At 47.7% G+C, this 17,726-nt stretch overlaps 1 protein-coding gene and 1 long non-coding RNA gene across 7 annotated transcripts in view; one reads left to right on the forward strand and one right to left on the reverse strand.

The window, feature by feature from the left end:
• The window catches only part of SIPA1L2 (signal induced proliferation associated 1 like 2), a 795,004-nt gene that overhangs the window by 455,604 nt on the left and 321,674 nt on the right, over positions 1–17,726 (forward strand). For all 6 annotated transcript variants that reach the window (XM_063917773.1, XM_063917774.1, XM_063917772.1 and 3 more), the window contains 2 exons: positions 12,632–12,806; positions 14,278–14,381. In XM_063917773.1, the coding sequence (XP_063773843.1) occupies positions 12,632–12,806; positions 14,278–14,381 (279 nt within the window). The remainder of the gene's footprint in view (positions 1–12,631; positions 12,807–14,277; positions 14,382–17,726) is intronic.
• LOC134910109 (uncharacterized) overlaps positions 733–17,726 on the reverse strand; it is a 78,011-nt gene continuing 61,017 nt past the window's right edge. The window contains exon 3 of the long non-coding RNA XR_010176121.1: positions 733–1,120. This is a non-coding gene — a long non-coding RNA (uncharacterized LOC134910109). The remainder of the gene's footprint in view (positions 1,121–17,726) is intronic.

Here is a 17,726-nt window from a genome sequence, read left to right on the forward strand (position 1 = left end):
CTAACCCTAACCGCTGACTTTGGCAGCCTAACCCTACCACCCCCCTCTTCCCCCCTAGCCTAACCCTAACTGCCCCTCTTGCAGCCTATCCCTGTACTTACTGCTTCAAGTTGTTTTCACCCGTCGGGGTTCCGCCGTTGGTATTCTGATGGTAGGGATTGCATTTCCCTTATACACATAGGCTGAAGGTAATTGTATACAATATTTATAATAATTTTGTACATGAAACAACGTTTGTGTACATTCACAAAATTAGTTTATGTTTCATAGACACCTTAATCACACAGCCTGAAGGTAATTTTTTTACAATATTTTTACAATTTTTCATTATTTATATTGTAATAATTTTATGCCTTAAACAAAGTTGTATACATTAACTCATAAGAAATCAAAGGTGTCACTATCTCAGTTACGCTCCAAAAACTCTGTATTTCAGAATATTCTGTATTTTGGATTTTTGGATATGCAGACTCAATCTGTAGTATATATATTTTTTAAATCTTTATTTTTAACTTTTAAAAAAAAATGTATATATTAATTTCTATTTAATTGGTATGTTGGGTCATATATGTGCAGAAGGGCCTCTACTGGCTCCCAAAATATTTTCTTATCATAGCAATAGAAAATGTTTTTTTTGGCCTGTTTGATAAATAGGGCCTATAATTGCACAATTCCTGTCCCTGATTATGCCTGTTTTGTGATTTTTAATATTAACTCTGTACATCCTCTGGTTTTGTCTTTAATCTCACATTAAGTCCTGGGACATTTCACATACAGGATTAAATGCACCAAAATGGAAGAAGGCAGACGTGCCTTGTCTTGTTGGTTTGTTCAGGAAGCTCCACACAATCAGTTGTTGCAAATTCGGTAGATGTCTAAATGCAGGATAGGAAATGATGGGAATATTTCCTGTAGGCTGCTGTTTTTGTTTACCATTGGTTGGAGTTCTCTTATAAACTTTCGCAGAACCTCCAGCTGCAGGTTGTACGTGACCTCTAACTGCTTTTCAAACTCTTCCTGTAGCTGGTTCACATAATTGTCCAGCTCAGATAGTCATCCTTCCTATGACCCTTCACTATTCTCCATCTCCACTTCAGTACACTTTCTGTTGCTCCAGATGCTGAGAAAACAAATGTATGAAATCATTACTGGTGATGCTAAGGATTTCCCATTTTGCCACAGATTCTGGCAATACTGAGTGGTAAAAACTCCCTGTATCAGTGGCGGAACTACCACCAGTGCCACTGTGAAGGGGCCCAAAGCCAGCGGCATGTAATGAGTCAAACTGACTCATTACATCCCGCCTGCCGTTTCGGGCCGCTGAGGAGGAGAGCAAAGGGACACAGCCACGGGGGGAAGGAGGAGGAGGGAGGTGGAGGATGGAGCCGCAGCAGCGCTAAGTAATTGGTGGAGGGGCCGCTGCTGCTGCCCCTCTCCTTCCACATAGGCTGGCCGTCGCCACCGCTGTGAATGCTGGGATGCGCTTCCCTCATCACAGCGGCATTGGCGGGCAGCCTATGTGGAAGGAGAGGGGCAGCTGCAGCTGCGCCTCCACCAATTACATAGCGCTGCCTGCCAGCGGGGAGAGAGTAAGTATTGTCTGTGTTTTCTGTCTGTCTGTCTGACTGTCTATCTATCTATTCTGTCTGCCGTAATGTGTAAAAAGGGGACGCTGTCTGCCGTAATGTGTGATAAAAATGGGAACGCTGTCTGCCGTAATGTGTAAAAAGGGGACGCTGTCTGCCGTAATGTGTGATAAGAAGCGGACGCTATAGCCGTAATGTGTGATAAAAAGGGGATAATGTCTGCCGTAATGTGTAAAAAGGGGACGCTGTCTGACGTAATGTGTAAAAAGGGGACGCTGTCTGCCACAATGTGTATAAAGGGGTACGCTGTCTGCCGTAATGTGTAAAAAGGGAACTCAGTCTGCCGTAATGTGTAAATAGGGGACGCTGTCTGCCGTAATGTGTAAAAAGGGAACGCTGTCTGCCGTAACGTGTAAAAAGGGGACGCTGTCTGCTGTAATGTGTAAAAAGAGGATGATGTGTGACGTAATGTGTGATAAAAAGGGGATGCTGTCTAACGTAATGTGTGATAAAAAGGGGACGCTGTCTGCCGTAATGTGTAAAAAGGGGACGCTGTCTGACGCAATGTGTAAAAAGGGAACGCTATCTGACGTAATGTGTAAAAAGGGGACGCTGTTTGCTGTAATGTGTAAAAAGGGGACTCAGTCTGCCGTAATGTGTAAAAAGGGGACGCTGTCTGCTGTAATGTGTAAAAAGGGGGCGCTGTCTGCCGTAATGTGTGATGAAAAGAGGACGCTGCCTGCCATAATGTGTAAAAACGGGGCGCTGTCTGACGTAATGTGTAAAAAGGGGACGCTGTCTGCCGTAGTGTGTAAAGGGGATGCTGTCTGCCGTAAAAGGGGGAACTGTCTGCCGTAATGTGTAAAAAGGGGACGCTGTCTGCCGTAATGTGTAAAAAGGGGACACTGTCTGACGTAATGTGTAAAAAGGGGACGCTGTCTGACGTAATGTGTAAAAAGGAGACGCTGTCTGCCGTAATGTGTAAAAAGGGGATGATGTCGGACGTAATGTGTGATAGAAAGGGGATGCTGTTTAACGTAATGTGTGATAAAAAGGGGACGCTGTCTGCTGTAATGTGTAGAAAAGGGATGCTGTCTGCCATAATGTGTAAAAAGGGGGACGCCGTCTGCCGTAATGTGTAAAAAGGGGACGCTGTCTGACGTAATGTGTAAAAAGTGGATGCTGTCTGCCATAATGTGTGATAAAAATGGGACGCTGTCTGCCGTAATGTGTGATAAGCGGACGCTGCCTGCCGTAATGTGTAAAAAGGGGACGCTGTCTGACATAATGTGCAAAAAGGGGACGCTGTCTGACGTAATGTGTAAAAAAGGGACACTGTCTGCCCTAATGTGTAAAAAGGGGGACGCTGTCTGCCGTAATGTGTAAAAAGGGGACTCAGTCTGCCGTAATGTGTAAAAAGGGGATGTTGTCTGCTGTAATGTGTAAAAAGGGGACTCAGTCTACCGTAATGTGTAAAAAGGGGACGCTGTCTGCCGTAATGTGTAAAAAAAGGACGCTGTCTGCCGTAATGTGTAAAAAGGGGACGCTGTCTGCCGTAATGTGTAAAAAGGGGACGCTGTCTACTGTAATGTGTAAAAAGGGGACGCTGTCTGCCGTAATGTGTAAAAAAAGGGACGCTGTCTGCCGTAATGTGTAAAAAGGGGGACACTGTCTGCCGTAATGTGTAAAAAGGGGATGCTGTCTGACTTAATGTATAAAAACGGGACGCTGTCTGACGTAATGTGTAAAAAGGAGACGCTGTCTGACGTAATGTGTAAAAAGGGGACGCTGTCTGCTGAAATGTGTAAAAAGGGGATGATGTCTGACGTAATGTGTGATAAAAAGGGGATGCTGTCTAACGTAATGTGTGATAAAAAGGGGACGCTGTCTGCTGTAATGTGTAAAAAGGGGACACTGTCTGACGTAATGTGTAAAAAGGGGACTCAGTCTGCCGTAATGTGTAAAAAGGGGACGCTGTCTGCTGTAATGTGTAAAAAGGGGCGCTGTTTGCCGTAATGTGTGATAAAAAGGGGTACTGTCTGCTGTAATGTGTAAAAAGGGGACGTGGTCTGCCGTTATGTGTAAAAAGGGGATGCTGTTTGCCGTAATGTGTAAAAAGGGATCTACCTGGTGTAGTGGCGCTACTGTGCGGCATAATTTGAATAATTGTGCACCGTTATATGAAATGGTATTATTTTGTGGCCACACCCCTTCCCCATGAAGCCACACCCCTATAATTTTTTGTGTGCGCCTACGGCGCGCACTGTCCCTGTTTTACATAAAGGTGTGGGAGGTGCTGATGCCGCTTCTTGCACACAGTGCTAAAATGTCTAGTTACGGCACTGTTGCTAGGTATCCATTTCCCTGACCCTGAGCAGGTCACCCTCACCAGATCCTTTCCAGCACAGTTCCCCCATTGCATCCAAATAATCACCCCCCTCTCCATATCCTAAATCTAGGACACATACACATCCTAAACCTGAACGGATCCCATCTGTATGAGTATCTCTACCCTGCTATGTCATACTGTACTTTGCATCCTTGAGTGCCGCTGAGCATTGTATATGTGTGTGTATATATATATATATATATATATATATATTCAAACATACACCTGGGGGTGAGGGGGTGGACTTGGATGGGATGAGAGGGGGGGATCCAAAGCGTTTTGTTGCACCTGGGCCCACCGCTCGCTAGTTCCGCCACTGCCCTGTATTCATCATAGTTTATAAGTAACCTCTGGTCAAACCACAGATTCTGCCAGTTCAAACTTAAATTGTCACTGCCACTTATAGAAACTAGAACACGTGGCTGACATTCAAAACTACAATAACTCTTGAGAGTTTCTAACAGAGAAATGTAGAGCCCTACACACTGGCAGATAACACTGCACAATATGAATGTTCTCGTTAAAACTCGTTCATATCGTTCAGTGTGTAGGCACCAACGATGAACGATGCGCGGCCCCGTTCGGGCAGCTCGGCGGCGGGTAGCCCAGTCTGTAGGGCCCTTTACAATAAATCACTTATGTTTAATATAACGTTAACTTATCATCTTGTCTTTGAGTGTAAGCGTGTACTGTAAGTGTTCTCATTGCCACCTCATAATAAACAAAGGATAGCAGTGCTATAATAGGCATACACTAATAAGTAAGAGCTTGAGCAATTGATATAAAGTACACTCAGATAACACACAAAATTGTACACTCATGTTAATAAATGTGCTTGTACCAATGTCAATAAAAATTAAAAATAACAAAATAATATATACAGTATATATGAAACACATTATCTCCTATATAATAGCCCAGATCTGTGACTTTGTGATTCATTTGCTAACGCTGGGCGGAGTCACAACACTGGGCGGAGTTAGTCAAATGAGTCACAGATCTGGCCAAATCTACAGGAGACTAGGAGCAGAAACAGATAGTATGGGCATGGCACAGGCAGGGGTGCATACCTCCCAGCTTTCTGCAAGAGCTTTCTTCAGGCAGAAGGAGGGACACACACTCGGCGAAAAGGGGGCGTGGCTTCACGGGAGGGCACCCGTTTTCGTCAGTGAGGGGGCATGCCCAGCACTCTGTGAGCTGCTGGCATGCCCCCAGGGGCTGATTATGAGTCCGGGGGGCCCAGGGCACTTGAGACAGGGGAGCCCTATCTTATTGCTGTGCCTGCTGTGGGTTGGGGGCGTGGCCTAATCGCGGGACGCGCGGCCACGCCCCCTTATGCAAATTCAGATTTTTATTTTTATTTTTTTAATGGGATTTTGGCCCCTCAGCTAGGGCTAAATCCAGAGGAGGTGGTCGCTCCCCCCTACACACCCGCACAGGCAGAAGAAAGCAGGGAGACTGCTGCCTCCCTGTAACACCACAGACCTGCCAATACGCAGCAGCGTGTGCTGACTGTAGCACAATGCTGCCGTTGTTGCTGGCAGGGGGGGAGAGCTTCTGAGCTGGGACAGAGCTACTCCAGCCGGGGGACCCCCTAACACTGTGGGGCCAACGCAACGGTACGTACCCCCTGCCCCCCCCCTTAATCCGGCTCTGCTGCTGGAACCCCCCCTTAATCCGTACCCCCTGATGCCCCCTCTCCACTATTCACCGCTGCTCTGCTAAGCAGAACAGCGAGTACAGGAGCTTTCCAACTGCCCCCCCCACTGCGGGACACTGCGACCCGCGGGTGGGACAGCGGGACAGACCCCAAAAAATGGGACTGTCCCGCGAAAATCGGGACATTTGGGAGGTATGGGGGTGTGTGAGGGGTATGTCATACAGACAGACGGGCACCGGCTCACTGTGTGCTTGACCCCCCACATCGGCATACTCAGCAGGGTCTCTCTGGTGCGGAGGAGCGTCACTTTCTGGCACACTCCACGCTTCTTAGCTGCAGTTATGTGGGGCACCTGCCGCTGTGCAGGTTCCGTACTGCCTCTGTTATCTCCAGCCCCGGCAACCCCACCGCTAGCTGCAGCGCTGCCACCCGCTGTGAGGTGCGCCCAGCTCATTCACACACTTTAGCTGGCGGGTAGCGCTGCAGAAATCCGAGCTGCTTGCAGGCTCCGACCCACTCCTCCCTCCCAGCCGCAGCGTCTCCTGGGAGCTAACCAGTCACTCCCAGTCTCCCCTTACCACAGTGCCCGGCAGCCGTGAGGTCCGCGCCACGTGCATGCTATGACCCTCTCCTCCCTCCAGCCGCAGCATCTCCTGGGGGCTAACTAGTCATTTCCAGTCTCACCTTACCACAGTGCCCGGCAGCTGCGCGAGGTCTGCGGTGTGTGACTGAGGAGGGGGGGAGGGATGCGGACGGGCAGAGGAAGCAGGACTCCAGCCTGAGAGAGTCAGCCATGCCAAGTCTCCAGCAGCAGCAGATCCCAACAGGTTGGAGTGGAACAGCAGCAGCCAGCAGCAGTGACTCCGGTAAGACACATCTGTCTGTCACCACTGTTTTGTCCCTAATACCAATCTCTCCCGTGCCCTGTGTTCTGTCATGTCCCTGTCACCCCTGGCCTTGCCCTGCCACCCTTATCCTGGCCATTTCACCCTTATCCTGGCCCTGTCACCCTTATGCTGGCCCTGTTACCCCTATCCTGGCCCTGTCACCCCTGTGCTTGCCCTGTCAACCCTATACTGGCCCCGTCACCCCTGTCCTGGTCCTGCCGCCTCTACCCTGGCCCTGTCACCCCTATCCTGTCCCTGTAATTTCTGTCCTGGCCCCATCGCCCCTGTCCTGGCCCCGTCACCCCTGTCCTGGCACCGTCACCCCTGTTCTGACCCTGTCACCCCTGTCCTGGCCCCGTCAACCCTGTTCTGACCCTGTCACCCCTGTCCTGGCCCTGTTACTGCATACCCTCCAACTACCTTTTATGGCATGTACAGTACCCGCAGCGCCTCCAGACCTCTCCCCAATGCACCACACCTCCGCACCTTCCCCTCCACCACATGCGGCACTCCACCCCTCCCCCACATGCTGTGCCTCCAGACCCCCTACACCACCCACGGCTCCCACTCCTCCGCCCCTTCACCACCCACAGCACCTCCAGGCCCCCTCCACCATTCACCCCCCTTATATGTCTCCCCACACTCCTGCCCCCCTCCACCTGCAGCATCTGCAGACACCCTCCTCCATCCGCGGTCCCCCCCTCTCCCACCCCTCCCCCACCAATGGCACCCCCGCACCTGCCCCTCCACCACCTGCAGCACCTCCGGACCTCCTTTCCCATCCGCCGCACCACCCGTACCGGCCCCTACCCTACCCATGGTGCCTGCGGTCCCCTACCCCACCCCCGGCACTCCCGTCCCTTCCCATCCCACAGCACCTCCAGAACCCTTCACCCATCCACAACATCCCCACACCTGCCCCTCTCCCACCCGTGGCACCCCTGCCCCTCCCCCACCTGCAGTGCCTCCGGACCCCTCCCCCATCTGCATCCCCCACTCCTCTGCCCCTCCCCCACCCGCAGCACTTCCCGAACCTTCCCCATCCGGGCCCCACCCCCACTTCTGCCCCCCTCCACCCGCAGCATCTACAGATACCATCCACAGTCCCCCCCGCACCCGCTACATTCTGTACATCGTGCCCTGCAGGTGCTGTTCACGCCGTCGCAAGGGGCTGCGCCTCCTTCACCATCGCACGCCCTTTCATTGTGCAATATTTAACCACTAACAAAGGAAAGCAGGTAATACTCCATATAATACAAATATTAAACCCCAGAAAGGCATGCAAGGGTTAAGGGGGCGTAGCCCCTTGCGACGGTGTGAAGAGCGCCCGTAGGGCGCGATGAAGCACCTAGTATTAAATATTTAATGAAACACATGAAGGGTCCCTTGAAAACTGCTGAAAAAAAACCATGCTCAGTAAAGACAGTGAAATGGGACAATCCAATATTAGCATGAAATTAGTAGAAAATAACACACATTGGGGGTCATTCCGAGTTGTTCGCTCGCTAGCAGATTTTAGCAGCATTGCACACGCTAGGCCGCCGCCCTCTGGGAGTGTATCTTAGCTTAGCAGAATTGCGAACGAAAGATTAGCAGAATTGCGAATAGAAATTTCTTAGCAGTTTCTGAGTAGCTCCAGAACTACTCACAGATTGCGATCAGCTCAGGCCGTTTCATTCCTGGTTTGACGTCACAAAGACGCCCTGCGTTCGGCCAGCCACTCCCCCGTTTCTCCAGACACTCCCGCGTTTTTCCCTGTCACGCCTGCGTTTTTCCGCACACTCCCAGAAAACGGACAGTTTCTGCCCAGATACACCCACTTCCTGTCAATCACACTCCGATCACTTCAACGATGAAAAATCTTCGTTCGGACGTGAGTAAATCTACTACGTTTTGAGCTAAAATACTAACCGCATGCGCACTGCGTACCATGCGAATGCGCATTTCTGCCTTAATCGCTCCGTTGCGAAAATCTGCTAAGAGCGAACAACTCGGAATGACCCCCATTGAACGGACTATGGGCTTAATTCACGATTGTTTGGAATTACACATCCGCAAGGAAGCAGCTTTGCAGTTCCATTCAATTAGAATTCAGATGCAGCAGGAGGCGTCTGTAGGAGATGAGTCCTGCATTCATTTGCGAGATCCCAGTTGGTAAGCCTGCTTAAGCTGAACTTACATAGGCTGGCTGTCGGATCTGGTCATCCAGGTCCAGTAGACCATGGACCCGTCACACCTTCAAAACGGGAGCATCATGCCCTCATTTTGAAGAATGGTGCCAGTTGCCGTCCCCTGCTACACCCCGCAAATGCTGCAGCATGTCAATCATGTTGCGACTGATGGGGCTGTGAGTGATATCGCAGGACCTGTTCTGCACACGCATAGAAAGGGTCTTGCACCTGCGCAGCCTCAGAACCATCAGATATGTACATAAACCATTGGATTTACTAGTTAAAATAAAGTATATCTAACTGTAACCTTATAACAGTAAGATGTACACCATTAGATGTAATTAGCAACTGACTTGTGATAGAAGTAAAAGTACCTGTATTAATGACCAGGTTATAATGATGATTCCACGGCTGGAGAAAGAATCACTTTGTGTGCCCACCCCCCTCCTTCCACGCACTATAGACTGCCCACGGCCGCCCCTTAGGATGACCTCACGTCAGTGTTTGCCTATAATATTATGGAGGAGTAGAGGATTAATTGAACTGAATTTATACAGATTTAAGTTGTGTATGAACATACTGTACTAATACCATGTATGAAATATGTTTGATACCACGCATGCCTCCTAGCTAATGACTATAACATTATTAAAATATTCTATAATATGCCCTGTCTGCTTTACCTCTTAGGTAGCTCAAGAAATTAAATGAATGCATTTTTGTGAAATCATTATGACATTGGAGCAAAGATATTTGTAATTTTAGATCTTTCATGAAGGGCTTGTAATTAGTTTTCCATATGATTTCCTACTACTGTCATCAAACACTTGTTCATATATTATTTAGTGTGAAACCACCAAATTTCTAGCCTTAAGCATGCAATGATTAGTTGTGGGTCCTTGTCATAACAGTTCAATGCATTAATTCACTGTGGGCAGAGGAAAGAAATGCAGAATAATCTGCCAGCATTTACTATGGGTAGCTGTCATTTATCCTATTGTGGTTTCTAGTAACACTAGACACTTACTTTGGAGACGTACACAATACACTGCCAGTACCAACATATGAAAACATTGCTGCTATGGAAATACAGAGATAAATGTAATTATGTGTTGCATGCCTTCCAGTGATCGGATTGTCTAAACTACACACACGATTCATTGCATAAAAGAGAATTTCACTAGTCTCACATGACATACAGAGAAGACAATAAAAATGTTCAGAGCCAAATAGACAATAAAAATGTTCAGAGCCAAATAGACAATAAAAATGTTCAGAGCCAAAAAGTCAGTTTCTTGAACAAGGTAAGTAATTTACCTGTTCAGGTCCATTGAGTTAGGTGTAAAAGAGGGACAGGTTGGATAAACGTTGTACAGGATGATTTGAGATAAAAACAATGATTGCTACCCGAAAAGAAAAGTGTGGGGGTAAGGAGGGGGGGGGGGGGGATTTATCAAAGTTTGGAGGGAGAGATAAAGTGGAGATAGATAAAGTTACAACCAATCAGCTACTAACTGTCATGTTTCAAGCAGAGCCTATAAAATGACTGATGATTGTTGTTACTTTATCTTTCTCCGCTTTATCTCTTTCCAAGCTTTGATCAATTCTCCCGAGGGAGAAAGAGGGAGGTTTAATGGTGTGAGACTTTGACTTTTGGTTTTATGCAGATACTAAAGCTGCATACACACGGTGCGATATGAACATAGTACACAGGGCCGTAACTAGGTGTCTGCAGAAGAGGCATTGCCCACAGCGCACACCTGGTTACGGCGCATATTCCCCCTGCTGACAGCCGCACCTCCCGATCTCCCCCCCCCCCCCCCCCCCCCCCCATGTGCTCTTCCAGCATCTGGCGCCCGCAGACAAGCTCTAGTCAGCCGTATACAGTCAGCGGCAGCACTGGCTATCAGTAAAACCCCCGTGTGCTGCACTCCCACGGCCCGCCCCTGTGTACTGTGCTCCCGCGGCCCACCCCCTTTCTTGGCCCCTGCGTACTCACTTAGCTCCAGCGGCCCCCCACCCCCCTTCCCCTGACCCCCGTGTACTGTGCTCCCGCGGCCCGCCCCCTTTCTTGGCCTGCAGTGCAGTGTATAGAGGGAGCGCTGGGTCAGGAGCCGGCAGCAGCACAGCCACAGGAAGAATGAGAAATCATGTAAGTGGCTGCCTACACACTACACTACAGTACACTACACTACATTATACTACACTACATTAAACTGCATTACACTACAGTACACTACACTACAGTACACTACACTACAGTACACTACATTACAGCCTAAGGGTAGGGGGTGATGTAAGGTGCTCCATCTGTCGTAATGAGTAAAAGGGGATTCCACCAGCTGTAATGTGTAAAAGGGGGCTCCGTCTGCAGTAATGTGTAAAAGGGAGCTCCGCCTGCCGTATTGTGTAAAAGGGGACTCCGCCTGCCGTAATGTGTAAAAGGGAGCTCTACTTGCCGTAATGTGTAAAAGGTGACTCTACCTGCCATAATGTGTAAAAGGGGACTTTACCTGGCATAATGTGTAAAAGGGGCTCTGCCTGGGATAATGTGTGATAGGGGCTCTACCTGGAGTAATTGTAAAATGGGGCTTTACCTGACGTAATGTGTGACAGGGGCTCTACCTGGTGTAATGTGTGATAGGGGCTCTACCTGGTGTAATGTGTGTAAGTGGCGCTACTGTGCGGCGTAAATTGAATAATGGAGTCTACTGTGCATCGTAATATGAATTGGTATTATTTTGTGGCTACGCCTCTTCCCCATGAAGCCGCGCCCCTACATTTTGCTTGAGTGCCTCCGACGCACACTGGCCCTATTTTAAATATTGGGGGGCGCCAATGCTGTTTCTTGCACACAGCGCTAAAATGTGTAGTTACGGCACTGATAGTACATATCGCACTGTGTGTGTACAGCTTGCGATGCCGATGCGCGCATACGCGGGGTCAGTATCGCAGGAAAAAATAGACTGTGCAGGTAGCTCAATTTTGACTAGAAAGTTGACAATCTAGTGCATATCAGTACATGTATACAGTACTGACCCATAAAAGCCTGCAGTACTGATATACGTCATCATAGCCACTCCCCGGGCGCTCCCTGGCCGCCTTTTTGTCCACTACATGCGAAGCAGAGCTATTTAAATGAGCTATTTCCAGTATATCCAAAATCGGCCATAGCCAAAATCGCACCATGTGTATAGTCAATATCAGTGGTTCTGGGCTCATGAGTTCAAGGGAAATCGCAAAGTCAAAATCGGCCATAGCCAGAATCGCACCGTATATGGGTGGTCATTCCGAGTTGTTCGCTCGCTAGCAGTTTTTAGCAGCCATGCAAACGCAAGTGTATTTTAGCTTAGGAGAAGTGCGAACGAAAGGATCGCAGAGCGGCTACAAATTTTTTTTGTGCAGTTTCAGAGTGTTTTGACGTCACAAACCCGCCCAGCCACGCCTGCGTTTTTCCTGGCACGCCTGCATTTTTTCGAACACTCCCTGAAAACGGTCAGTTGCCACCCAGAAGCGCCCACTTCATGTCAATCTTCTTGCGACCACCAGTGTGACTGAAAAGCTTTGCTAGACCCTGTGTGAAACGACATAGTTCGTTGTAATAGTACGTCGCGCTTGTGCATTGCGCCGCATACGCATGTGCAGAAGTGCCTATTTTTTGCCTTATCGCTGCACAGCGAACGAATGCAGCTAGCGAACAACTCGGAATGACCACCATAGGCCCCTTAACGGTTAACACTTGAAAGTGTTATTATATTCTTAACTTGTCTTATTAAATAAAAAGTATTATTGCTAATCTCAGTACTTATCAATGGAAATATGACAACTGCCTTAAGAGTGCCACAGTGCTGTATTTAAAGTTCTGTACAGTAATGTGTGAGCTTTTATACCTATACAACCCCATTCCACAAACTGAAAATCACTTCTTTTCATTTCAGCTTAGTTTCCAGCACAAAGTTGGCATCTTATACTGCAAAGCAGGGCAAAGCACGGAGGAAGAAATGTACAACAATGAGACCGCAGGACCTGCTTTTGAGGAGTTTCTTGATCTTTTAGGTCAGCGAGTGCGATTAAAGGGATTTAATAAATACAGGGCACAGTTAGATAATAAAAGTAAGTATTATGTTGTCATTTGTTGAAATAAATATTGTATATTATTTCATTCACATTTGTCTGAAGCTGTTTCTTATTCATTGATGAACAGGGTTGTAATGTACCTGGACTGTATATTAAAAGTGAAAATCCATGATAGAAAAAGGTTGTATCTAATACTACTTTCAGACTTAGGGCCCGATTCCGACCTGATCGCAGCTGTGTGTTTTCGCACTGCGGGTGATCATTGATAGACTGCGCATGCGTATACACCGCAATGCACAAGCGCGTCGCCAAACAACAGGCATCGCCGAACAGCAACAGGCTGGTGCAAAAATGTCAATCACACAGCCATTCGCATGCTGATTGACAGGAAGAGGCCATTTGTGGGTGGTAACTGACTGTTTTCTGGGAGCGTCAGGGAAAACGCAGGCGTTCCCAAGCATTTTCGGACGTCAGCTCCGGACCCGATCGGCCTGTTCTCATCGCACTGTAGGAGTAAGGGGTCTTTTTATTAAGCCTTGGATGGAGATAAAGTCGCTGGAGATACAGCACCAGCCAATCGGCTCCTACCTCCCATGTCACAGGCTGTGTTTGAAAAAAGACAGTTAGGAGCCGATTGGCTGGTGCTTTATCTCCAGCGACTTTATCTCCATCCAAGGCTTAGTACATAGACCTCTTTGTCCTGGGCTGCACACAGTGGTAAAAACATTCGATGGTGAGTGAGGCGAGAACGGATTTGCAGCTGTCTGCTGACTGAGGGATATTTGTAGCACGGCGTACACATGCGATCTCACATTTGCACATGCGAATTTACACTCCCCTTGGTCAGCGACTATCTGAACGCAGGACAGCAAAATTAGCAGCCCAGCGATTAGGTCTGAATCACCCCCTTAAACCCAGGCTTCATCCCAGCTCAGACTCAGGACAGTGAGCACGTACTGTACTGACCCCCCGTTCACACATGGGTGAGTAATCTTTTTTTATTCTTTTTACATCCTGAACATATTTTAGATAATCAAATACAAAGATATTTTAAGTAATTATTTTCTGCCTGTTTTTCCCTTTCATGAAGGATTATTTTCATTAATCTTTATTTATATAGCGCCAATTTATTGCATAGCAATGTATATTGTGGGGATTATGATACAAATCCTAAATATACAATGAAATGAAACAGAAGGTTAAGATGTATCGATGTAAATGTACGTATAAACACCAATGAGCTGAAGTGAGCAGGTGACTTAGATATTTCTTACTTTACCTGTCATTTAGTCAGTATTAAAGTTACAAAACATATCACAAATACTAATAAGTCAGGAATACAATTTTAGTATAAAAGCAAGGCAGGTTTGTAACTTACTTCTAGAGCCAATGGGAACGTGTCATTTTAAAGAATAGTAAGGTTGTGTTAATGATATATGCATCATATATGCTGGAGGTCCAAGTACAAATATATACTGTACAATGCTTTATTTTGCTCTTTCTACAGCTGATTCAACAGGAACTCATTCCCTATATACCACTTATAAAGATTATGAGCTTATGTTTCATGTCTCAACCATGCTTCCGTATATGCCCAATAACAGGCAGCAGGTATGATATGTCTCTCTCCTTTTGTTGTATGTTTTACTATCTATTGGACATAACACTGCTCTGTAATTATTGAATGGAGAATGTTGTATTTGCAGAGGTGGAGCAATGGCATCTGGAGCAGGCATATGCCACGCCACACACACACACACACACACACACACACACACACAATCACACACACAATGTTGTGGTACATTGCAGTGAAGAAACAAAACAGTGGCAGTGTACATTACTAGAGTTTCAACCACTATTACAACCCTGTTCAATCACTATTACAACCCTTTGTAGGGAGCCCTAATCTAAGCCATACAGTTCCCCTCAAATATGACCCACAGTTCCCTCCCAATATGCGCCACAGTCATCCATTGTAAGCTAACAAATGCAGTAAAATGCTGCAGTATTTGCTTTATACAAAAAATGGAAATGAAGACAATATGACTAAGAAAGTGTATGCCCCCTATCTACTTTAGGTGGGTGATTCAGTGCTACATTTAGCATATCTGCAATCAGTTTCTTTGGCATGCGGGGGGACACCCAGTACAGGGCTAGTCCGCTCCGCATGTCAGGTCCAGCCCCCCACAGGTGCGAAAGCATCACACGGCGGCGATGCTTTTGCACCCGCCAAGAATCTCCCTACCTGCACTGGCAGGCAGCTACCCGCAGCATTCTGGGTCCCAGCGGCTGCGTGTGACATCAAGCAGCCGCCGCGGTCCACCCCCGCAACCATGCCCCATCAATGACGTTCTAAGGCCATTGGCACGCCCCCTCCCGCCCCACGACCGCCTCTGCCTGTCAGTCAGACAGAAGCGATCGCACCAGTGAGAGGCTATTGCATTTCACTGGGTGCGCACGCGCATGGTGGTCACTGCGCGTGCGCACAATGCTTAGGGCTTCAAAATGCGATCGCTGTTGGTGCAGCGATCGGCTCTGAATTAGGTCCAATGCTACACTGCATCCTGACTACAATTACTTTGTTTAATTATGATGCCCCAGAAACTTTCTGAATCTGGTGGTTGGGAAGTCCTCCAGGTAACCCTGTGTAATGAGGCATAGGAAAATAACCCAGTACCATGTAGGTATACATTAACAAATAAACATATAAAGGGAGACCTGTCCCATAAGTAGCGCACAGTTCAAGCTCCCGGCAATATATCAGCTGCAATGATAACCCTATAAGAATATTGCAGCAGGAACAGGTTATACACGGGGGAAATCACTCCTGACGATGGACAACATTGAACTATTTTATTCATTAGCCTTGGGAACAAGTCTCAGCATACCCTTACAGATCTGCCACTGCATGCTTGGACTTGCAGTGCAATACAGCCAGTGATTCCCACCCAATGTGCATCATCAGTCCCTCTCCATAAGTCAGCAGTGAAACTTCCCCTTAGAAGCACATTGTCACTCTCAACATCACACATTCATGGGACTATTGTAGCAGAACAAGTTTCACATTGTAGAATAGCAGTGTAGCCAACCGATCTAGTGGATGGTCACCCATGGAGACCAAGATGTCATCCTGTGCTAATAAGGGTTATTTATCATATCCTGTGTGCTGAATCCTAATTCTAAAGTTGCTGACTGTCACCCATTTCCAGAAACTGTACATAATGTTAAAGACTTGCCTCTGTTGTATCCATTTAGAAGAAATTGTCCAATTTACCTGGTTTTTTTCTGCATATTTAAACAGTAAATAATTATACACATTACATGTTTGTAGTATAATAGTGATATGTAGGTACTCAATGGCCAGTATTTACTAAAAATTCGAGTTTTGCCGATTTGTGTTTTTTTTTCTAAGTCCCAATCCGTGAATTCACTAAGCAGAAAACTCGGCAGTGTCTGGTCTATTTGTAATGGTTTGATTGGCAAAGTTCAGAAATACGAATGAATAGACCATCGGTCAAACGCGGCTGTTATTTCATACAATGGGCATTCACTATTCATTCGTATTTGGGTGTTAGTCTCTGAGTGCTCAAGTGCGGGTCTGTTTTTTTTCGATTTGTTAAAAAAAGCAGCAAAAAAATAGACCTGCTTTTTCCAGTCGAGTTTGGATAACCATGCACGGATCAGTGAGATCTGTGCATGGTTATCTATGGGAAAGGGTCTGTTTAGTGTTAAAACATAAAAAAAAATTGCGTGGGGTCCCCCCTCCTAAGCATAACCAGCCTCGGGCTCTTTGAGCCGGTCCTGGTTGTCAAAATATGGGGGGGGAAATGACAGGAGTTCCCCCATATTTCATCAACCAGCACCGGGCTCTGCGCCTGGTCCTGGTTCCAAAAATACGGGGGACAAAAAGCGTAGGGGTCCCCCGTATTTTTTAAACCAGCACCGGGCTCCACTAGCCAGGTACATAATGCCACAGCCAGGGGACACTTTTATACTGGTCCCTGCGGCCCTGGCATTACATACCCAACTAGTCACCCCTGGCCGGGGTACCCTGGAGGAGTGGGAACCCCTTAAATCAAGGGGTCCCCCCCTCCAGCCACCCAAGGGCCAGGGGTGAAGCCCGAGGCTGTCCCCCCCATCCAAGGGCGACGGATGGGGGGCTGATAGCCATGTGTAAAAAATGTGAATATTGTTTTTAGTAGCAGTACTACAAGTCCCAGCAAGCCTCCCCCGCAAGCTGGTACTTGGAGAACCACAAGTACCAGCATGCGGTGGAAAACCTGGCCCGCTGGTACCTGTAGTAGTACTACTACTAAAAAAATACTCCCAAAAAGACAGGACACACACCGTGAAAGTATAAGTTTATTACATACATGCACACCTCCATACATACATACTTACCTATGTTCCCACGAGGCTCGGTCCTCTTCTCCATGTAGAATCCTTGGGGGACCTGTGAAAAAAATTATACTCACATAATCCAGTGTAGATTGTGTCCAAAGTATAATCCACGTACTTGGCAAAACAAAAAAACGGAAACCCGACCACGCACTGAAAGGGGTCCCATGTTTACACATGGGACCCCTTTCCCCGACTGCCAGGACCCCCCCTGACTCCTGTCAAAGAGGGTCCCTTCAGCCAATCAGGGAGCGCCACGTCGTGGCACTCTCCTGATTGGCTGTGTGCTCCTGTAGTGTCTGTGAGGCAGCACACGGTACAGATACAATGTAGCGCCTATGCGCTCCATTGTAGCCAATGGTGGGAACTTGGCGGTCAGCGGTGAGGTTACTTTCGGTCAACCGCTGACCGCAAAGTTCCCACCATTGGCTACAATGGAGCACATAGGCGCTACATTGTATCTGTGCCGTGTGCTGCCTCACAGACACTACAGGAGCACACAGCCAATCAGGAGAGTGCCACGACGTGGCGCTACCTGATTGGCTGAAGGGACCC

The sequence above is a fragment of the Pseudophryne corroboree genome, chromosome 4, assembly GCF_028390025.1.
Source record: "Pseudophryne corroboree isolate aPseCor3 chromosome 4, aPseCor3.hap2, whole genome shotgun sequence".
Taxonomy (NCBI): domain Eukaryota; kingdom Metazoa; phylum Chordata; class Amphibia; order Anura; family Myobatrachidae; genus Pseudophryne; species Pseudophryne corroboree.